Below are 17,792 nucleotides of genomic sequence, written 5' to 3'. Positions count from 1 at the left end.
AAGAGAGGAGGCCGCCTTGCAGCCGTGGCTCTAAAATAAGGGGACTTCACCTGTGACAAAGGGGGAGAGCTCATGGCTGCCTAGCCATGGTCCCATCTCAGGGTAACCCCCTGTAGCCAGGACCTCTTCCTGCCCCACCCCTGCTCCCAGACCTGCGAAGGGAAGAAACCTAAAACGACTAATTGCATATATAGCATCCTACTTAGATTATAGTTACCCTAGTTTTTTTAATTTATTTTTGTTCCATACACTTGTATCGATCTTACTATGGTTGTAAATTTTCGACTTAGTGAATGATGCATTTCATTCTCTCTCTCGATGTTCGAAGCTCAGTGCTCAGTGACTCCAACTTTTCTCAACTCTTTTCTGCAGTAAGTGCGTGAAGAAGACATAGCGAAGGACCACTGAACTCAAGCTATGTCTATGTCGAGCTGACTCGAATCCTTGAGATGGCTTTGCGGAGGACATTCCTCCGTTTGCGGAGAGGAGCTTCATCTCGTCAAACAAACTACAGCGCATGGTGTTTCTCTGAGTCTCCTATACAGCGCACTTTAGCGCCCAGTTTACCCACGTTTAACACAAATTGCCCCCTCCGTGCATGGACACGTAACCCTCTAAAAGCAAGAGATCTGTCTCGAAATTCCCTCACTAACCCTTACCAGTACCTCAGATTTTCAATAAGTCACTCAGCATGCCTTTGTCAGCTCGATGGTGCTGGAGAAAGATGGTCTTCAACAGAATCCCCCGGCACGGTTTCAGCTTTTACCCTTTTCCTACTGTTTTACGGAGTGTTGTTTTGATACTTTAGCTGGGAGTTTGAATGTGAAGCTTATCCTTTAAACATTAGAAAATGCACCGATTACTAATAGAAAATTTTACATCAGGATAGATCCACACTCTCAAGAAGTTAGTATGTAGCAGCATTGTCAATCTAGCATTTGGCTCTTTTGGATTGTCAAGCTTCATAACGATGCTATCTCTGATCTTTTGTCTGATCTAGATATCAACTCACATAAGTTTTTTTGAAATGCCTTGCTTTTATGTACAACAATTGCTTTTGCATGGTAGAAATGTGCAATATATGTATCTCATTAGAAGAGATAATGTTATGTGTGCTAGATTTTTAAGTTTTTTCAAATCAGACAATGTCAACACCATGCAATGACCAACAGTGATTTGTGGGTTTATACAGGATTCACATGTGGATGCTGGTCTGAGACGGTTGTTGCAGGTAGCCCGTTTCTCGTCATCAGCTGGTAAGACAGTTCCGAAGGGATCTTCATGGAACCTGACAACAAAAGAAGGAATAGTTGGCAAGCCTTATGATAGCCCAGAGACACCAATTGCAGATCTTCGCATTTTACAGAACTTAGGTGCTTATTTGTGGCCTAAAGACAACAAAGAGTTTAAAGTGCGACTGTTTGTCTCGCTTGGACTTTTAGTGGTGGCAAAGGTATACTCTATATTCTGGTATCTCCTTTAAGTGGTTGATAAAAGCTTTGTGTGTGTATTAGACCTATCAAACAAGTTTCTGATGTGTTTGCAGCCTTTGTGCGTGTATTAGACCTATCAAACGATTTTTTGATGCATGTATTAGACCTATCAAACAAGTTTTCATACAGCAGCGGTTTGAGTCAATTCTGCAGGCCATTTGGAGAAAACTGGGTCATTGTTGCTCAATGCATATATCTCTTGCTGGCAGAACTATTGTTGTAATCCAGGTGCTTCTTGCGATAGCTTGGTATACTATGATCTGCTGGAAGTTTTGTCCAGGGGTTTTATTTGAGTTGCACCGCCTAGTGTCCAATTATCTCTCGGGAGGTTTGAATGGTTCTCAAGACACTCTTTCACGAGTTGCATGGCATACCATCAAGTAGCATTGATCAGGGGATGTAGAGCTGTTCCTTGCTTTCCACTCACTTTGTCAGAGGTGTTTTCGAGTAAGCCTTGGAAGCAGTTCTTAGGCCATTCATTTTCAGCAATGTGTCCACGGTATTGTTTTATGGGTGCAGATGGCCCTTGGAAGTGGACTTTCCGATACATATTTGCTGATGTGCTCTGTGCACAGCTCTTGCTTCTCCTTTCATGAGATCCTTGGTGTGTATTTGGTGGGAGATGAGGAGTGTATGATTCATCAAGAGCCGAGATGTTTGGAGGAGATATAGAGACAGCTGTTAATTTGAAATGCATGTGTCAGGGAGCAGAATGACCATCAGCTGCTTGGAGAGAGGACTCATGTTGATTGAGGCCAGATGGGATGACGGCTGATGGGATGACGACCCTCCTTTTCTATGTTTCACTAGTCAGAGGCTATGTTGATAGAAGCTGAGTTTATCAGCTGGGAATTTAGAGTCTGGACTCCATAGAGCAATTGCTATTCGTATGGCTCTCGGATGATTTGCATGCAGCGATTCGTGGGGAGAGGCTATGATGGCTGGTTGGGTTACTTTTATAGTTCAGCTTGTGTCCAGTTTGGCTTTGTCACTTGGGGCATAGTATCTTGGCTCATATACTTCCAGGAGAGCATTTATTTCATGAGAATTTTGACATTGATTCTGTGGTTATGCTGGTAGCAGATGGATATTACAAAGGCACCTTGAGCATGCCGGACAGGGTGATCCTCGATCTAGAGACCAGATATTTTGCATGATAGTCAGCATCACCTTGTGGGATGTTTGGAAGGCTAATCACCTCAACGTTCTCAGTAGGGCACCATCGCCCTTACAAGAGGTGCTCACAACATTTGGCTTCACCTTCGCCCCAATGTGAATCATTCCATCCTTGAAGAATGATCCCGGACTCTGAACCTCCAGCCGCATACCAAATGCCTAACAACTTTCACCGCTTCAAATACTGCACGGTTTGAAGAGCGTGCTCCACATGTGACTTTTCAAGTCGTTGCATAAACGAATTGAGAAGTCCCACTTGGAAATTGTTGTCAAAGCAGGTCGTGAGCACCCAAGCACCCAAATAAGAGAACTGATCAACTTTTGATGCTTTGTAGCATCTACTACATTTGAGGGGTCATACTGTGACAACTTCTGTTTAGGATCTATTGGAGATGAGATAGGTTTGCACTCAGTCATACCAAATGCTTCCAACAACTCTTGGAAATAGCGCTATTGAGAGAGAAAGGTGCCCCCTCCCCCCTATCTCCAAACCAAGAAAGTATCGAAGCAAGCTGAGATCTGTCATCTCAAACTCCTTTGCCAAGGTCTCTGTAACAGACTTGGACACCCCAAGGCGAGAATTTGTCACGACATACGAGAGAATCACTTAGATACTTCGTACTTAAATCACAGTTCAATTGAGTCGACATGGCCCGACGTAGTTCCGTGCCTAGAGAGATTGGCCCCAAAGACAAGCGCCCCTTTCGATGTTTATTTTTATATTAATGCTTGAACAGAGTTACAATGCCCGCGGGTCCTCTCTGCTCGTAAGCTCGTCAACACAACTGAGGGAGAGAGTGGCCCTTGGGTCTTATTTAAAGGGCCTTGGCCATGGAAAAGCAACTACATGAAAAGCCTCAACTCAAAAGCTTCAAGCCCAAAAAGCTGGCAGCGTGAAAGGCAAATTCCGTACGTTGTGCCACGTCAGTAGGGCCAACGCAATTCGTGGTAGTCCGTACGTTGTGCCACGGGAGTATACCAACGCAAATTGTGACGCCTGTACAGTTGCCCGCCGACCTTGTTTTTATTTGCCTAATGTCCCTAGGGCCCCATCGGATGCGAGCCTATAAGTTGGAACAACTTATAATTCTTGGTCTTGTCAGTTGGGCATGCCACGTCATTATTTTGTGACATATCCCCGCTTCAAAAATCTCGTCTTTGGTGCTTAGAAAAGGAGGAACCTTCTTAGCACCTTTGATTACCTCAAATGGCGCCTTTCCCATCGAAGAGTGAATAGTGTTGCGATAGGCAAATTCCACCAAGGCAATTACTTTTCCCATTGAGTCTTCTTATAACCAGCTTGTACACAATAGAGGGTGGTACTATTTCAATTACTTGTCAACTTTACACAGAGCACTTAAAACCATATACATGTGGTAGTGATGTGTGTGAAGACACTGAGGACCATCGGGGCCTTTTTTCCCTCTTTAGGAGGTTTTTTCCCTCGTGCATTGTATATATGCTCATCATTCTAGGGCTATCTATCTTTCCATCGCACACTAAGTAATACACTCTGTTGTGTGCCTTGAGCTTCCTTCGTCTTCTCCAAGCTGTGTGTGTTTTTCTGCAACCCTAATTCCAACAATTGGTATCAGTGCAGGTTGCATCCTCTCGGGCTTAGTTGCCAATAGCTCCAACAGGCTTGCTCATTTTCTCCGATTTCAGTGAGCTTTGGCGAGCGTTCACAGGCCTCCGTTTCCACTACAGGCAATACTGCACAGGCTATTTCGTCATTTTGTGCATAATTTTTGTCAGTGCCGTTTTTTGCATAACAGGTCCCTTACAATCTTCTATTGTTTGTGCTATATAGCACGTGTTGTTTCTGCTTCGTTTCTCCTCTTTTCGGGCAGTTTTTACATCAGGTGCAGCATTTACGGTTTACCATGATTGACAACAAGACAGATGTGTTATAGATGCTTGCTGCGGAGGACAGATTGGATGGGGACAATTACCCTATGTGGGCTTATATGATGCAAGACGTTCTTGTGTCGAAGGGCGTCTAGAATATTGTGCTGGGCATTGATGTACGTCTTGGTTTTGAGGATGTAGGCGATGTTGCAGTTCTTGCTGTTGTTAGAGTTGTTTTGCCTATAGTTGAGCAAGCTCGTTGGGATGTAAAAGATGCGCAGGCTCATGCATTGATTGCGTTGTCTGTGAAGGGCACTATTATTCCCCACATTTATTCAGCAAAATCTGCCAAACAGACTTGGGATATTTTGGCTTGTCTTTATGCAAGTCGCAATGAGGCTAAAATTGCATTGCTGTGTAAAGAAGTGAAATTGAAGATTATGCATGACGAAGATGATATAGACACTTTCCTTGCTGGTGTGAAGGATATCAATGAGCAACTTATTTCTGCAGAAGTCATTTCAGACAATTCCCTTGTGTAAACTGTTCTTGATGCCTTGCCAGATTCTTACCATACTTTTGCTAGTACTTGGAGACTTATGACCCAAGGAAATCTTGAAGTTGTCATGTTTGATGCATTATGCACATTGCTGTTGCAAGAGTCTCTTTCCAGAAAAAATAGGACTAGATAGAGTGCAGTTGAACAAACCTTTTTGCTGCTCAAAGAGAAGGTGGTAACAGTAATGCAGCCACTTCTCACGGTTCTTTTGCGAGTGGAAAATCACCTGTTCCTAATGCTTTTGCTGGCAGCAATTTGTCTAGAAATTCTGGTGATAAGGGCAAAAAGAAGATGCGTTGCCATTACTATAAAGCTAATGATCACTAGATTAAGCAGTGTCCTAGGTTGAAGGCCAAAGAGGCTAAGAAGAAAAAGGGTGGTTCCATTGCAAATGCTGGTTTCACTACAAATGCAGCTATTGTTGAGTCTTCTGTGAAAGGAGATTGCGATACTGATGTTGATGCCGAATGGGCTTTTAGTGCAGACTGTACCTATAATCCTGCTGTCCATGATACATGCAGGTCAGTTGCTGTAGATTCACATGTGTGGTATTTTGACTGTGGTGCTACAAAGCACATTACCTCACATCGTGATTTGTTCACTTCTCTTGAGTCTGTCCCTCATGGGCACAGTTACTTGTGCCAACAATGTCTCTTATCCGGTTCAAGGAGTTGGAAAGATTGTTCTTACTACTGCAAATGGCAGTTCTTTTATACTTGTTGATGCACTATATGTACCTGCGATCAAGAAGGATCTTTTGTCTGTATCTGTACTTGCTAGACTTGGTCTTGTAGTCAAATTTGTAGATGACAGATGTACTGTACATGATCTCAGTTTCGGTGATGAAATTTTTGCATCTAGCATTTTATGCCGTAGGCTGTGTAAGCTCACTTTGTATGACAACTGTGGGCAGAATTTTGTAAATGCAGTTGTGGATTCAAAGGCTATTTCAGATGCAAAACTTTGGCATACGTTTTGGTCATCTAGATTTTGCTAGTTTGCTGCGTTTGCAGAAATCTGATATGGTTGCTTCTTTGCCGCCTCTTGAAGCACTTGTAGAAAATGTTTGTGAAGGTTGTATTTTGGGTAAGATGCAATGTTCGAAGTTTCCAAAGGATGCTTCAGTTAAGGCCACATGTAGGTTGCAGCTCGTGCATAGTGATGTTTGTGGACCCATGCAAACTCCGTCCTTGGGCAATTACTTTTACTTTGTGACTTTTTTTGACGATTACTCCAGGCATGCATGGGTGTATCCACTTAAAGCGAAGTCTGAAGTTTTTTTGTGCTTTAAACAATTTCTGGCTATGGCTGGAAATGTCTCGAAATGTACTATGGGCACCCTTCGTTCCGATCGAGGGGGGGAGTATATGTCTCATGAATTTAATGCATTTCTGGCTAGTCGTGGGATAAAACACCAATGTACAATGCCTTATACGCTTCAACAAAATGGTGTTGCTGAGAGGAAAAACATGTCACTTATGGGAATGGTACGATGTATGGTCATAAGTCAAGCTTTGCCGCATTCGTTTTGGCTTGAGGCCATTATGTGTGCCACTTATACACTTAACAGGTGTCCTACGAAAGCTTTGCAGTCTATTAATCCATATGAAGCATGGCATAATAGAAAGCCTTCTATTGAGCACATGCGTGTTTTTGGCTGTTTGATGTATGCTTTGGTGCCACAAACACAACACAGAAAAGTGGATGATAAGGCTGTCAAATGTATTTTTGTTGGTTATAGTGCTGAAAGCAAAGGTTACAGGTTGTATTATCTGCAAACAAAGCGTATCTTGGTCACACGGGATGTTGTGTTTGTGGAAGATTTTGTTCAGCCCTTGTTGTCATGTACTAAAGACAGTAATGTAAGCTCACAGGACATTTATGACACTTTGTTGCCTCTTTTCAGTGGTGGAAGTTCGAATGTAAATTCCAATGAGGCAATTGTACAGCGTATGGAGGTTTATGAAAATGTTGCAGATTAGCCTATTACTGATGTAGATGTACAGGATATACTTGATGAGGAAAGGGTTGAAAATGAGCAGGCTAGAGGTATGCAAAAATGTTTGGTGTATACATTGCGTGACAGTAAATTGGATGCACCTTTGTCTAGTCGCACTCATTGAGGCTCTCGCCATGCATCTTATGTATTAGATTGTTATGCTTTGGCTGTGTCTAGCTTACATGATGTTGAGGAACCTGTGTCTTTTGATGAAGCATAGAATTCAAAAAATTGGATGGCTGCCATGCAATTAGAATATGATGCACTTATAGAAAATGACACATGGACTTTATGTGATTTGCCTCCTGGCAAAAAGGCCATTGGTACGAAATGGGTTTACAAGTTGAAACGCAAGCCAGATGGTGAGATTGATCGCTATAAGGCTCGACTTGTTGCAAAGGGTTATGCACAATAAAAAGGCATAGATTATGAAGAGACTTTTACTCCTACTTGTCGTATGACTACTATGCGTTTTCTATGTGCATTGGCAGCTCATTTTGGTTGGGATGTACATCAATCAGACATTGTTATTGCTTTCTTGAATGGTGACATATTTTAGGAAGTTTATGTAACGGAGCCTCACGGTTCTGTCAAGAAAGGACAAGAGGATAATGCGTGCATATGTAACAAAGCTTTGTATGGGTTGAAGCAATCTTCTCGTGCTTGGTATGAGAAGGCCGGCACTCATTTGGTCAAACGAGGCTTTCGTAATAGTCTAATAGAAAGCACATTGTTTGTAAAGCGTGAGGGTGATGTACTTCTCATTGTGGTTCTTTATGTAGATGATTTGCTGATCACTAGACCAAATAAGAGACATATTGTTGAATTTAAGGCTGATTTGAATGCTACTTTCAAGATGAAAGATTTGGGGCTGTTGCATCATTACTTGGGTTTACAATTTAAGCAGTGTGATGGTGGTATTGCCTTGTGTCAGAAAAGTTACATAGAGACAATGCTATGTAAGTTTGGACTGGAGGATTGCAAACCTATTGCAAGTCCCATAGAAATAGGTTTGAAATTGATTCTTCATGATGTTGGTGATCCTGCAGATGTCACTCTTTACCAAACTGCTGTTGGATGCCTCATTTATGTATGCAACACGAGGCCGGATATTCAGTTTGCAATCTCACAGGTCAGTAGATTTATGCATAGCCCAGGGGCAGGCTGTCAAGAGGATTTTCCGCTACTTGAGTGGCACTTTACATCTTGGCTTGTTTTATCCCAAGGGGGGATCATTGCCTCCAGACTTACATGCTTTTTCGGACTTGAGCTTCCTGTTTCTTTTTCTTTGCTTTGTGAATTTTCCAACATTTTTCGTAGTGAGAGATTGATGATTCTTTAATCTGGACTGTGCAACCATTGATCAAATTAGGCCTCACCTCTTCCTCTAATGTTGCAAGCTATACATCACCACTGGGTGATATGCCATTGATCACAAATGGGCCATAACCTCTTTTTTCCAGTTTCTTGGAATGTTGCTTTAAGGTGTAGACTAATACATACTCGCCCTTCTAAAATCCCTTGTTCATCACATGCTGGTCATGAAATTGTTTCATTTGTCATTTTTGTGCGTAAATGACTGCAATAGCCTTGAGTCGCAACTCATCTAACTGGGTTAGATATTCCAGTCTACTAGATAAATTGTGTCCCATCCATCCTAGCACTTGTGCAACTCGTAGTGTAGGAATCAAGAATTCTATGGGCAGTATGGCATTTATTTGAACACCAAATTGAAAGGTGTCGTATTCTGTGGCGTTTTGTATGCTACCTATATGCCCATAAAGCTGAGCGTAGTTTCAAATCCCAATCAGCTCTTAATTCACTGACAATTTTTGTGAGCACCGTGCATAGAATTTTGTTTGTGCTCTTCGCTTGGGGAGGTCACTATGTGTAAATTGTGTATATCAAGAACTCTTTCTAAAACTCCTTATCTGTGAATTTTTGACAAATAAAATATACCCTTTTTCTATTCAATCTGTTAAAAAAATTTCCAAATCCATTTTACGGTACCCTTCTGTATGTGAAAATGTGAGAAAAAATAAAATTTAATAACCCCTTTTGCTGCACTCATGTGATAGTCACATAATTATTAAGTGACCTCCACGAGGCTCTTTGCTTGTCCGTTTGCTTGAGGGTTGTATGAAACTGACTTTGAATGAAGCACCAAGAGCTTTTGCAATAGGAAGTCAACCATATCATGTTTGCGATCTTGGAAGATCAAAGATAAAGTCCATCGCTATGCTTTCCCATGGCCTATCAGGGATCGGCAATGGCTGCAACAATCCCGATTGCTTTTGCCTGTCAAATTTGACTTTTTGGCATCCTAAGCATGATCTTACAAATCAATTGAAAAATGCCTCAACCCCTTTCACTGTCGCATCAATTCCACGATGCCAAGCATATGGTGGAGCATGACTTTCCATCAAAACCTTTGGCCGTAACTGTTTAGTGATGCATAACTTTCCATGCATCATGAGAAAGTCATTCTTAAGCATATAGTGCAACAAGCTGATCATAGATCCTTGAAAAATCTGAATCTTCAGCATATTGTGTCTTCATTTCGTCTAGTTCACAATGGTATGGAATTGGCACTGCCAAAATTGGGGCTTTGTCACAACGCGTCAGCCACCATGTTCTTTTTCCCTCCTACATGCATAATCTAAAAATGGAACATTGACAAGATGTTGCCCATTGATGTGTTTTCAAACAACTTCGTTTGTATGAGAAAGTATAGCAAGGTTTGATGATATGTTTGGACAACAAAATCAGCCCCTAGCAGATAGTGTTTCCAACTAGTGAGAGGGTGAATTACTGCCAGCAATTCTCTCTCATAAACTTGCAAGTTCCTTTCGATCCTTGTCACAAACTGATGACGTGGCAACATTGCCTGGATAGAGGTGCTGATGTGGCAACACGCTGTACGAACATGCCTGAATTATGCGTCGATAGACTGACGTGGCAGACAATACGGATTTCCGCGATCTGCACTGATCGCATGATGACGTGGCCAACTGTATGGAATTTTGTCATTTGCATTGAGTGCTTTTTTTGGCAGATTTTGGAACGAGATGCTTTTGGGCCAGTTGCTTTTGAGTTAGAATGTTTTTCATGTAATTGCTTTTGAGGCCAAGGGCCTTTAAAAAGAACCCAAGGCCCCTCACTCTTTAGAGCATTTGGACGCAGAGTCTGAGAGCAGAGGGTCCGCGGGTGTTGTAACTTTGCTCAAGCATTAATATAAAAATAAATACCGAAAGGGCACCAGCTTTTGGGGCCAATACCTTTGGGCACGGGACTACGCTGGGCTGTGTCGACTCTAATTTTAAAGTGTGATAAAGTTGTGAAGTATTTTTCAGTGATTCTCTCGTGTGTCGTCCCATATTTCCGACTTGGGGTGCCCAAGTCTGTAACAGTCTTCTAAAGAATTTTGCTTTCATATGCGACTACTTGGCCATTCGGCATTAGAACTGCACCAAGGCTGTGGCCACATGCATCACATTGAACCACAAAAGGTTTTGAAAGATGTGGCAAAATGATTACCGGATTTGAAGTCAGCTTCTCTTTCAAGAGTATGAAGGCTAGAATTTCCTTGGCTGTCCACTTGAAAGTAACTCCTTTCCCTTGCAGTGCATGGAGTGGAAAAGCAATCTCAGCAAAATTTTGGATGAACCTTCTGTAGTAGGAACATAAGCCTAGAAAGCTTCGATTGTCATGTACGGACTTGAAGTCTGGCCATGACCTAATTGCTTTCACTTTGGCGGGATCCATGCGTACCCCATCCTTTGAAACAATGTCAAGGAAGTGAATCTCTTCCAAAAAGAATTCACCCTTCTTTGCTTTAATGAGTAGCCTGTTCTCGTGCGACTCATTGAAAACTGCGGTCAAGTGATCCCTATGCTCCTTTTCAGACTTAGACAATCATATCATCAAAGAAGGTACCCACGTAGTTTCTATGTGGTCTAAATATTTTGGCCATCATTCTATTGAACATGGCAAGAGTGTTTGTGAGATCGAATGCCATGACAAGAAACTCATAGAGACCAAATGTTGTCCTGAACGCAGTCTTATGGACATCTTTTGGCCTAATGCATATCTGGTGGTACCCACTCTTTAGGTCTATCCTTGTAAAACAACGATGCTTCAATGCACATGCGCCATGAACCATCATTCTTCTACACTAGGAGCACAGGTGAACAAAAAGGGGATGAACTGGGCTAAATCAACCCCTTCTCTAGAAGCTCGTTGACCTGACTTATACAAACCTGCTTCACCTATCATACCCATCTCCTCTTCATGGATGCCCAACTTTGATGCCAATCTGGTGATATGAAATTTGCACGGGTTCGTGTATCAAAGAAAACAAGCATTGGCTGGTCTCTAACTTTGCCCCAAGCTCTGCATAGTTTCGTGGCTAGTCACCAACCGAATCTGGGACAAGTCTTGTGTCACTAGGAGGTGTATTTTTCCTGTTGCCTTCTTTAAATATGTACTACATATTTTTATTTATTTTATTTTGACTTGTTTTCCTCGGAACCCTTGAAAAGGTGGAAGTGGACATTGCATAGCTAGTGTGAAACGATTGCGGCCGAACAGGTTTCTCATAGCGGGAGTCTAGGTCGGTCAGATTGGTCGGGCCAATTAGCATTGAATTCTGATGAGTATGGAAGCCTATGTGTCCCAAATGAAATCTGGGCCACTCGGAAAGTCACTTACAACGTTATAAGTGAGTGGGGACTAGGGAATTAACTCAAAGGGGCAAACTGGACACTTGGCAGAAGGAGAGCAACCTGCAGGACACCTCAGCAAGAGGAGGCGCCCAAATGAGGCTGGGGGACTGATTTGACCTTGACAAGTGACCTACAGTTTGTGTGAGTAGTGGGTGCAGGTCTACAGCTTTATGGAAAGCTTGCCTTCTCCTTTGTCTCATGTAGCGCGATGATTTGCTCTTGTGCATTTGTCTCTCCCCTTTGGCACATATGGTAATGCCCCACTAGTTGGGCTACTGAGATGATTATGTACAGTTCTGGGGGTTTATGTGCGTTTGCCCAAGGCAAGAGCCTTCTGAACAGGAACCGGATTAGCTAACTGCTAATCCCCCATAGGTACGCACAGTTCCATTGCGAAAGATTGCGAGTTTGGAGAGTTTTCTTGCGTGAAAACTCGTCCATTTCACATGGGAAGTATCCCATTGCGTGCGGGAGCCATTGGGACGCGCGTAGGTGTGTTCACTCCGCTAAAACGATCCGAAACAGAGAAATACAGCCTATTGTGTTTTTCTGCAGGTTTAGGGTTTTATACCTAAATTGCCAGCCTATTGTATTTTTGTGCAGGTTTAGGGTTTTGTACCTAAACTGCAAGGGAATGCCAGGGGAGCTCGTGAGAGCCTTGGGATGCGTGTACAGGGTTTTGGGCACCCAGCAACAGGAAAACAGATAATTACAGCACGCTGAATTTCTGTGACAGCTCACCAGAAAGCTCCTAAATTGCAAGGGAATCCGTCCTAGACAGGTGTTTTTAACCTACAGGGGTTTTTGCACCGCTGTGTTGTCGAAATCAGGTCAGACACCTGTGTTTTCAGCCTTCGCCAAGTTTGGACAGCTTTGTGAGAGTTTGGCCTAAGTGTACGGATCATCAACTGTTAATTGAATAAAGAAATACCGAAAGGGGCGCCAATTTTGGGGCCTACAAGGTGTCAGTCTCGTGTGCGTAGTGACATTCTAGTTGCTGGACGCAATCGTGTTCTCTCTTCTTCACAGTGCTCTGTGTAAAGTTAACAGGTAATGAAATAGTACTGCCCTCTACGTTGTACGGGCTGGTTGTATGGTGGCCCCAAAATTGGCATCAAAGTTGGGTATCCGTGCAGAGGAGATGGGTATGACGGGTGAAGCAGGTTTGGCATGCCCAGGTCATCCAGAGCCTGTTACTCCCATGTTGGGGAAGCTTCGTCTGCACATTTAGAGCTATGTGGATGCGGAAGAATTTCACATTATGCCACTTGAGGGCTTTTATTGGGTATTCCATGGTGTTGCAGGTTGCATGCTATGGTTGATATCTACAACAAAAAGATTACCCTTGTACATAGAGGAAAGACTCATGTCCTTGATGTAAAGCTTAAAGGCGAGTCTGTTCCAGTTGTTTCCGCTTCTGCTATTTCATCTGTAATAAAGAATATCTTTCTGCATACTTGATCTTTGCAAAAGAAGTACTTGAAGTTGTATCTAATTTGTCTACCTTAGATAAAGACAGTTCAACTTTTTTGAGTGGTTTCGGTGATTGTTTTTCGGACTCTTTGCCAGGGGAGTTACCTCTTGAGAGACCTGAGGATCATACCATAGATCTTGTGCCAGGTTCTAGTCCACTGAATAGACCACCGTACAGGGTTAGTGCAGCCCAGCAGAAAGAGATTATGAGTCAGGTCAACGAGCTTTTGGAGAAGGGGCTGATTCAGCCCAGTTCATCCCCTTTGTTCGCCTCTACTCCTAGTGTAGAAGAAGCATGGTTCATGGCGCATGTGCATTGACTATCGCGCCTTGAATAAAAATGTTGGGTTAAAGGCCTAAAAACCCCTTTTTGTACATTTTTATACTTTGTCAAGGTTCATATTGAACTTGGACACATTTTTTAAAGGTCACTTATAATAAAAGTAGGAAAACCCAAAACTCACTTATTGAGTTTTCCCCAAAAACGTGAGCTCTCTCTCTCTCCCTCTTCGTTCTGCTAGCGCTTCCTTTCTGCAGCATAGTGCCTCCGCTTCAAGCCTCAAGGCCTGCACATCTTCGCGAGCTCTATCACTTACACACACCGCCGCGCGCTCATCAACTGGTATCAGAGCCCAATTAGGGTTTGCTCCCAAACCTGCAAACGCTGATTTTCAATCAAGGAGGTCAACTTTCACGCGAGATTTTGCAATTTCATCGCCAAAGGACTCGTCCCCCGACATTAGAGAGCTCCCGGCAAGTGAAATTAACCTAAAACAGGCTGAAATTAGGTCAAAATCAGCAAATTACAGGTCATGACAACAAAATACAGGTTTTGCAAATAATGTATTAAGGTTCTGTGTTTTCAGCAAATTTCAGATTTACGCAGGTTTTTGCAAGTGTTTTTATGATGCGACTACATTGGGGAAAGTGCAAATTGATGCAATCTACGCACGTTTGACAAATTTTTGCTATGTAAGACCATTTGTGGCTCAATTTCATGCAATTTTGATGCTAAAAATTGGGGCTTTTGCTCTTACATGCTTTTAAAGGCTGTATTAGCCTTATGTATGTTCTGTGAGGCTAAAAACAACTAAATTCGTTGTTTTCGAGCACAAATTCGTTTGCTAAAATTTCCTGCACATAAATTTCAGAAATTGATTTTTGTGCCCAAATCGACCTATTTTGCCCCAAATTGCTCCTGTGACCATTTGGACCTGTAGTGTACATCTCTGTGAGTCTATACTCCGGTTTTTGTGCATTTTGCCCAAAAATTCAGCGTATTAGCCCTCTTATTTGTGCAACTATGGCCTCATCTTCTTCGGATGTAAAGAATCTCTTCGAGATTAGGAGGTTCGATGGAACAAGCTTTGACCTTCGGAAAGACAGGATCCAGGGAATCCTATTTCTTAAGGATTGTGAAGGGGCACTTGAACAGGTAAAGCCACAGACTATGACGGGTGAAGCATGGGTTAGCCTGAACAGGAAGGCTGTTACATACATTAAAATGGCCATGACAGATGAGACAGTCATTGATGTGAAAGGTCTAACAACTGCTTTTGATGTGTGGGAGAAGTGAAAGGGAATGTATGAAAATACGCTGCCTGTCAATCAAGTGCATTTGATGCGAAAACTTGTTGGCATGCAACTAGATGAGTCCAAGAGCGCTGCAGAGCACTTGTCGTTGTTCGCAGGTACTTTGTCGCAGTTACAGGATTTAGGCTTGCCCCCTTTTGATGATAAGCTGAAAGCTATCTTCTTGCTTATGACCTTACCTGAGTCATGGGAAACATTGGTGGTTTCATTGTCCAATAACCCCAATTTGACCTTTGATGGTGTTAGGGGTTCTATCTGAAATGAGGAAATCAGGATGAAAGCAAGTGGAGAGGGAGGCAGCTCTGCCAACATGGTTAGAGGTAGGACAGAAAAGAAGAATGCTTATACAAAGGAGTAAGAGTAAGAGTAAGGAAAGGGGAAATGCCAGCAAAGGCAAGGGTGATGTGACTTGCTATCAGTGTAGCAGGAAAGGTCACAAGAAACCCGATTGGAGGTACTAAAAGCCGAGTTAGAACGGAAAAAGAATGGCGGAGACAAAAAGAAAGAGAAGAAGGAAGTCAAGACAGATGCACAGGATAGCTCAAAGGACAAAGAGAAGGCCAATGTGGCTTCTAGTGTTGTGATTGAGGAGTTGTCAGATGTAGAGGACATCTTGTGTGCCACTTTGTCAGATGATGATGCTTATGACATTGATGCCTCTCTTAATGTTTATTCACAGGACATGCAGATCACCAAGAGTGGTCTTATTGATGCTTTGTTGACTGTCAATGATGCATTATCCCTGACTTGGATTGTTGATTCCGGTGCTTCATTTCATGTGACTCCTATCAAGGAGCGTTTCTCTACTTTTTATGCAGGTAAGCGTGGCCATGTATACCTTGGAAACAATCATGCATGTTCCATTGAGGGTATTGGACTGTGCATCTCTCCATAGATGGCACAAATGAGCTTGTCTTGCATGATGTTAGATATGTGCCGGGAATCAAGAAGAGTCTGCTTTCTGTTGGTCAGATGGATATGCATGGTTACAGAATCTTGTTTGAGAGAGGATCATGGAAAATGACTAAAGGCTCAAGGCTGATTGTAAAGGGCACAAAGAAAGGGACACTTTAGTGCATGCATGGAAAGGCTGTGTTGGGCAAGTTTATTGCATTGGCTGAAATTAACTCTCAAATGGAGTTGTGGCACAAGAGGCTTGGCCATATGAGCCAAAAGGGTCTTTTTAAGCTTTGTACTTTGAACAAGCTTGATGCTAAGGGCACAAAGCTTGACATTTGTAATGAATGTCAATATGGCAAGCAAGTAAAGCGTTCTCATTACTTTGGTGTCTCTCGTAAATCTTGTGTGCTTGATCTTGTACATTTTGATGTATGTAGCATGTCTACTAAGTTTATGGGAGGTGCATGCTATTTTGTCTCCTTTGTTGATGATCATTCTAGAAAAATTTGGGTTTATTTGCTTAAATCTAAGGATGAAGCCTTTGCTGCATTTAAGAGATTTCATGCATTTGTGACCACCCAAACAGGTAGAAAGCTAAAATGCTTGCGTACGGACAATGGGGGGAGTTCACAAGTGCTGAATTTAACAAATTTTGTGAAAATTTGGGCATTAAAAGGGAGCTTACTGTTCCATACAACCCCTCTTCTAATGGTGTGGCTGAAAGATTCAATAGGACACTTTGTGAGAGGGTGAGATGCATGCTGTCCACAGCTAATCTCTCTCATGGATTTTGGGGAGAAGCTTTGAAAACTGCAGTGCATATATGCAATCGATCCCCTCACATGTCTTTGAAAGGTGACATCCCTGAAGAGGTTTGGTCTGGCAAGCGTGCTTCATATGATCACTTACGCATTTTTGGTTGCGAGGCTTTTGTGCATGTCAGACCCGAGTTGAGAAGTAAACTAGATGCCAAATCCATTAAAGGCCTTTTCATGGGATATGGTGAAGAAGGCAAAATGGGTTACATGATTTGGTTACCTCAGCTCAAAAGGGTTGTACGCAGCCGGGATGTTGTTTTTAATGAGGCAAGGTTGCTTCAAAACAATTGTGCCTCAAAGCATGACCATAAAAGGGTCAAATTTCAGCATGACCAGCCACCTGTTAGGCCTATTTTTGACCCTCAGGATGCACCACATATGGCTGAAAATGTAGATGATCCAGTGGTGTTGAGCCAGATGATGTTGGATAGCAAATTGAGGCTCTTGAAGGGCATTTGCAGCCACGAAACACTGCTGAAAATGGTGCTGAAAATGATGTACAACAGCCCATAGTTGATGATTTTATTATGCTACCTGATGTAGACCCATTACCGGATAATGTGGATCATTGGGTGAGGCGGTCTACTCGTCCAAGAGGGACTGTGAGTAGATATGATCCCTCTTTGCATTACATTATGTTGACAGATGAGGGAGAGCCTCTTACGTATAAAGAGGCAAAGACATGTGAGTCAAGCAGTATGTGGGAGCAGAGCAAGAGGAAATGAAATCCTTGTATGCAAATGATACTTGGGATCTTGTGCCATTGGCTAAAGGGAGAAAGGCTCTTTCTAACAAATGGGTATACAAGATTAAGATGGTGGATGAAAAACCCAAGTACAAGGCAAGATTGGTTGCAAAAGGATATGCATAGAAAGAAGGAATTGATTTTCAAGAAATCTTTTCTCCCGTTGTAAAGCTTACAACTTTACGTGTCCTTTTTGCTCTCATTGCGGTGCTTGATTTGGAATTGAATCAAATGGATGTAAAGACAACGTTTTTGCATGGTGACATTGAAGAGGACATATACATGAAACAACTTGAAGGTTTTGTAGTTCCTACACGTGAGGAACTTGTATGCAAACTGAAAAGAGCTCTGTATGGTTTGAGACAATCATCATGGCAGTGGTATAAGAAGTTTTACACTTTTATGCTGCCTCAAGGCTTTAAACGCAGCCATGCAGATCATTGTTTGTATACGAAAAGGGATGA

At 42.5% G+C, this 17,792-nt stretch overlaps 1 protein-coding gene across 2 annotated transcripts in view; it reads left to right on the top strand.

Annotated features, from left to right (window-relative positions):
* Nucleotides 1–307: 307 nt before the first annotated feature.
* ABCB25 (ABC transporter of the mitochondrion 3) overlaps nt 308–17,792 on the top strand; it is a 229,847-nt gene continuing 212,362 nt past the window's right edge. Inside the window, exons 1-2 of one of the 2 annotated variants that reach the window (XM_086501794.1) lie at nt 308–752; nt 1,193–1,453. In XM_086501794.1, the coding sequence (XP_086357920.1) occupies nt 450–752; nt 1,193–1,453 (564 nt within the window). In that variant the 5' untranslated portion in view covers nt 308–449. The remainder of the gene's footprint in view (nt 753–1,192; nt 1,454–17,792) is intronic. The other variant, XM_086501795.1, reaches the window with a different exon arrangement.

Source organism: Adiantum capillus-veneris, chromosome 26 (assembly GCF_014529385.1).
Source record: "Adiantum capillus-veneris isolate H3 chromosome 26, ASM1452938v2, whole genome shotgun sequence".
NCBI lineage: Eukaryota > Viridiplantae > Streptophyta > Polypodiopsida > Polypodiales > Pteridaceae > Adiantum > Adiantum capillus-veneris.
This window is presented reverse-complemented; position numbering and strand designations above follow the sequence as displayed.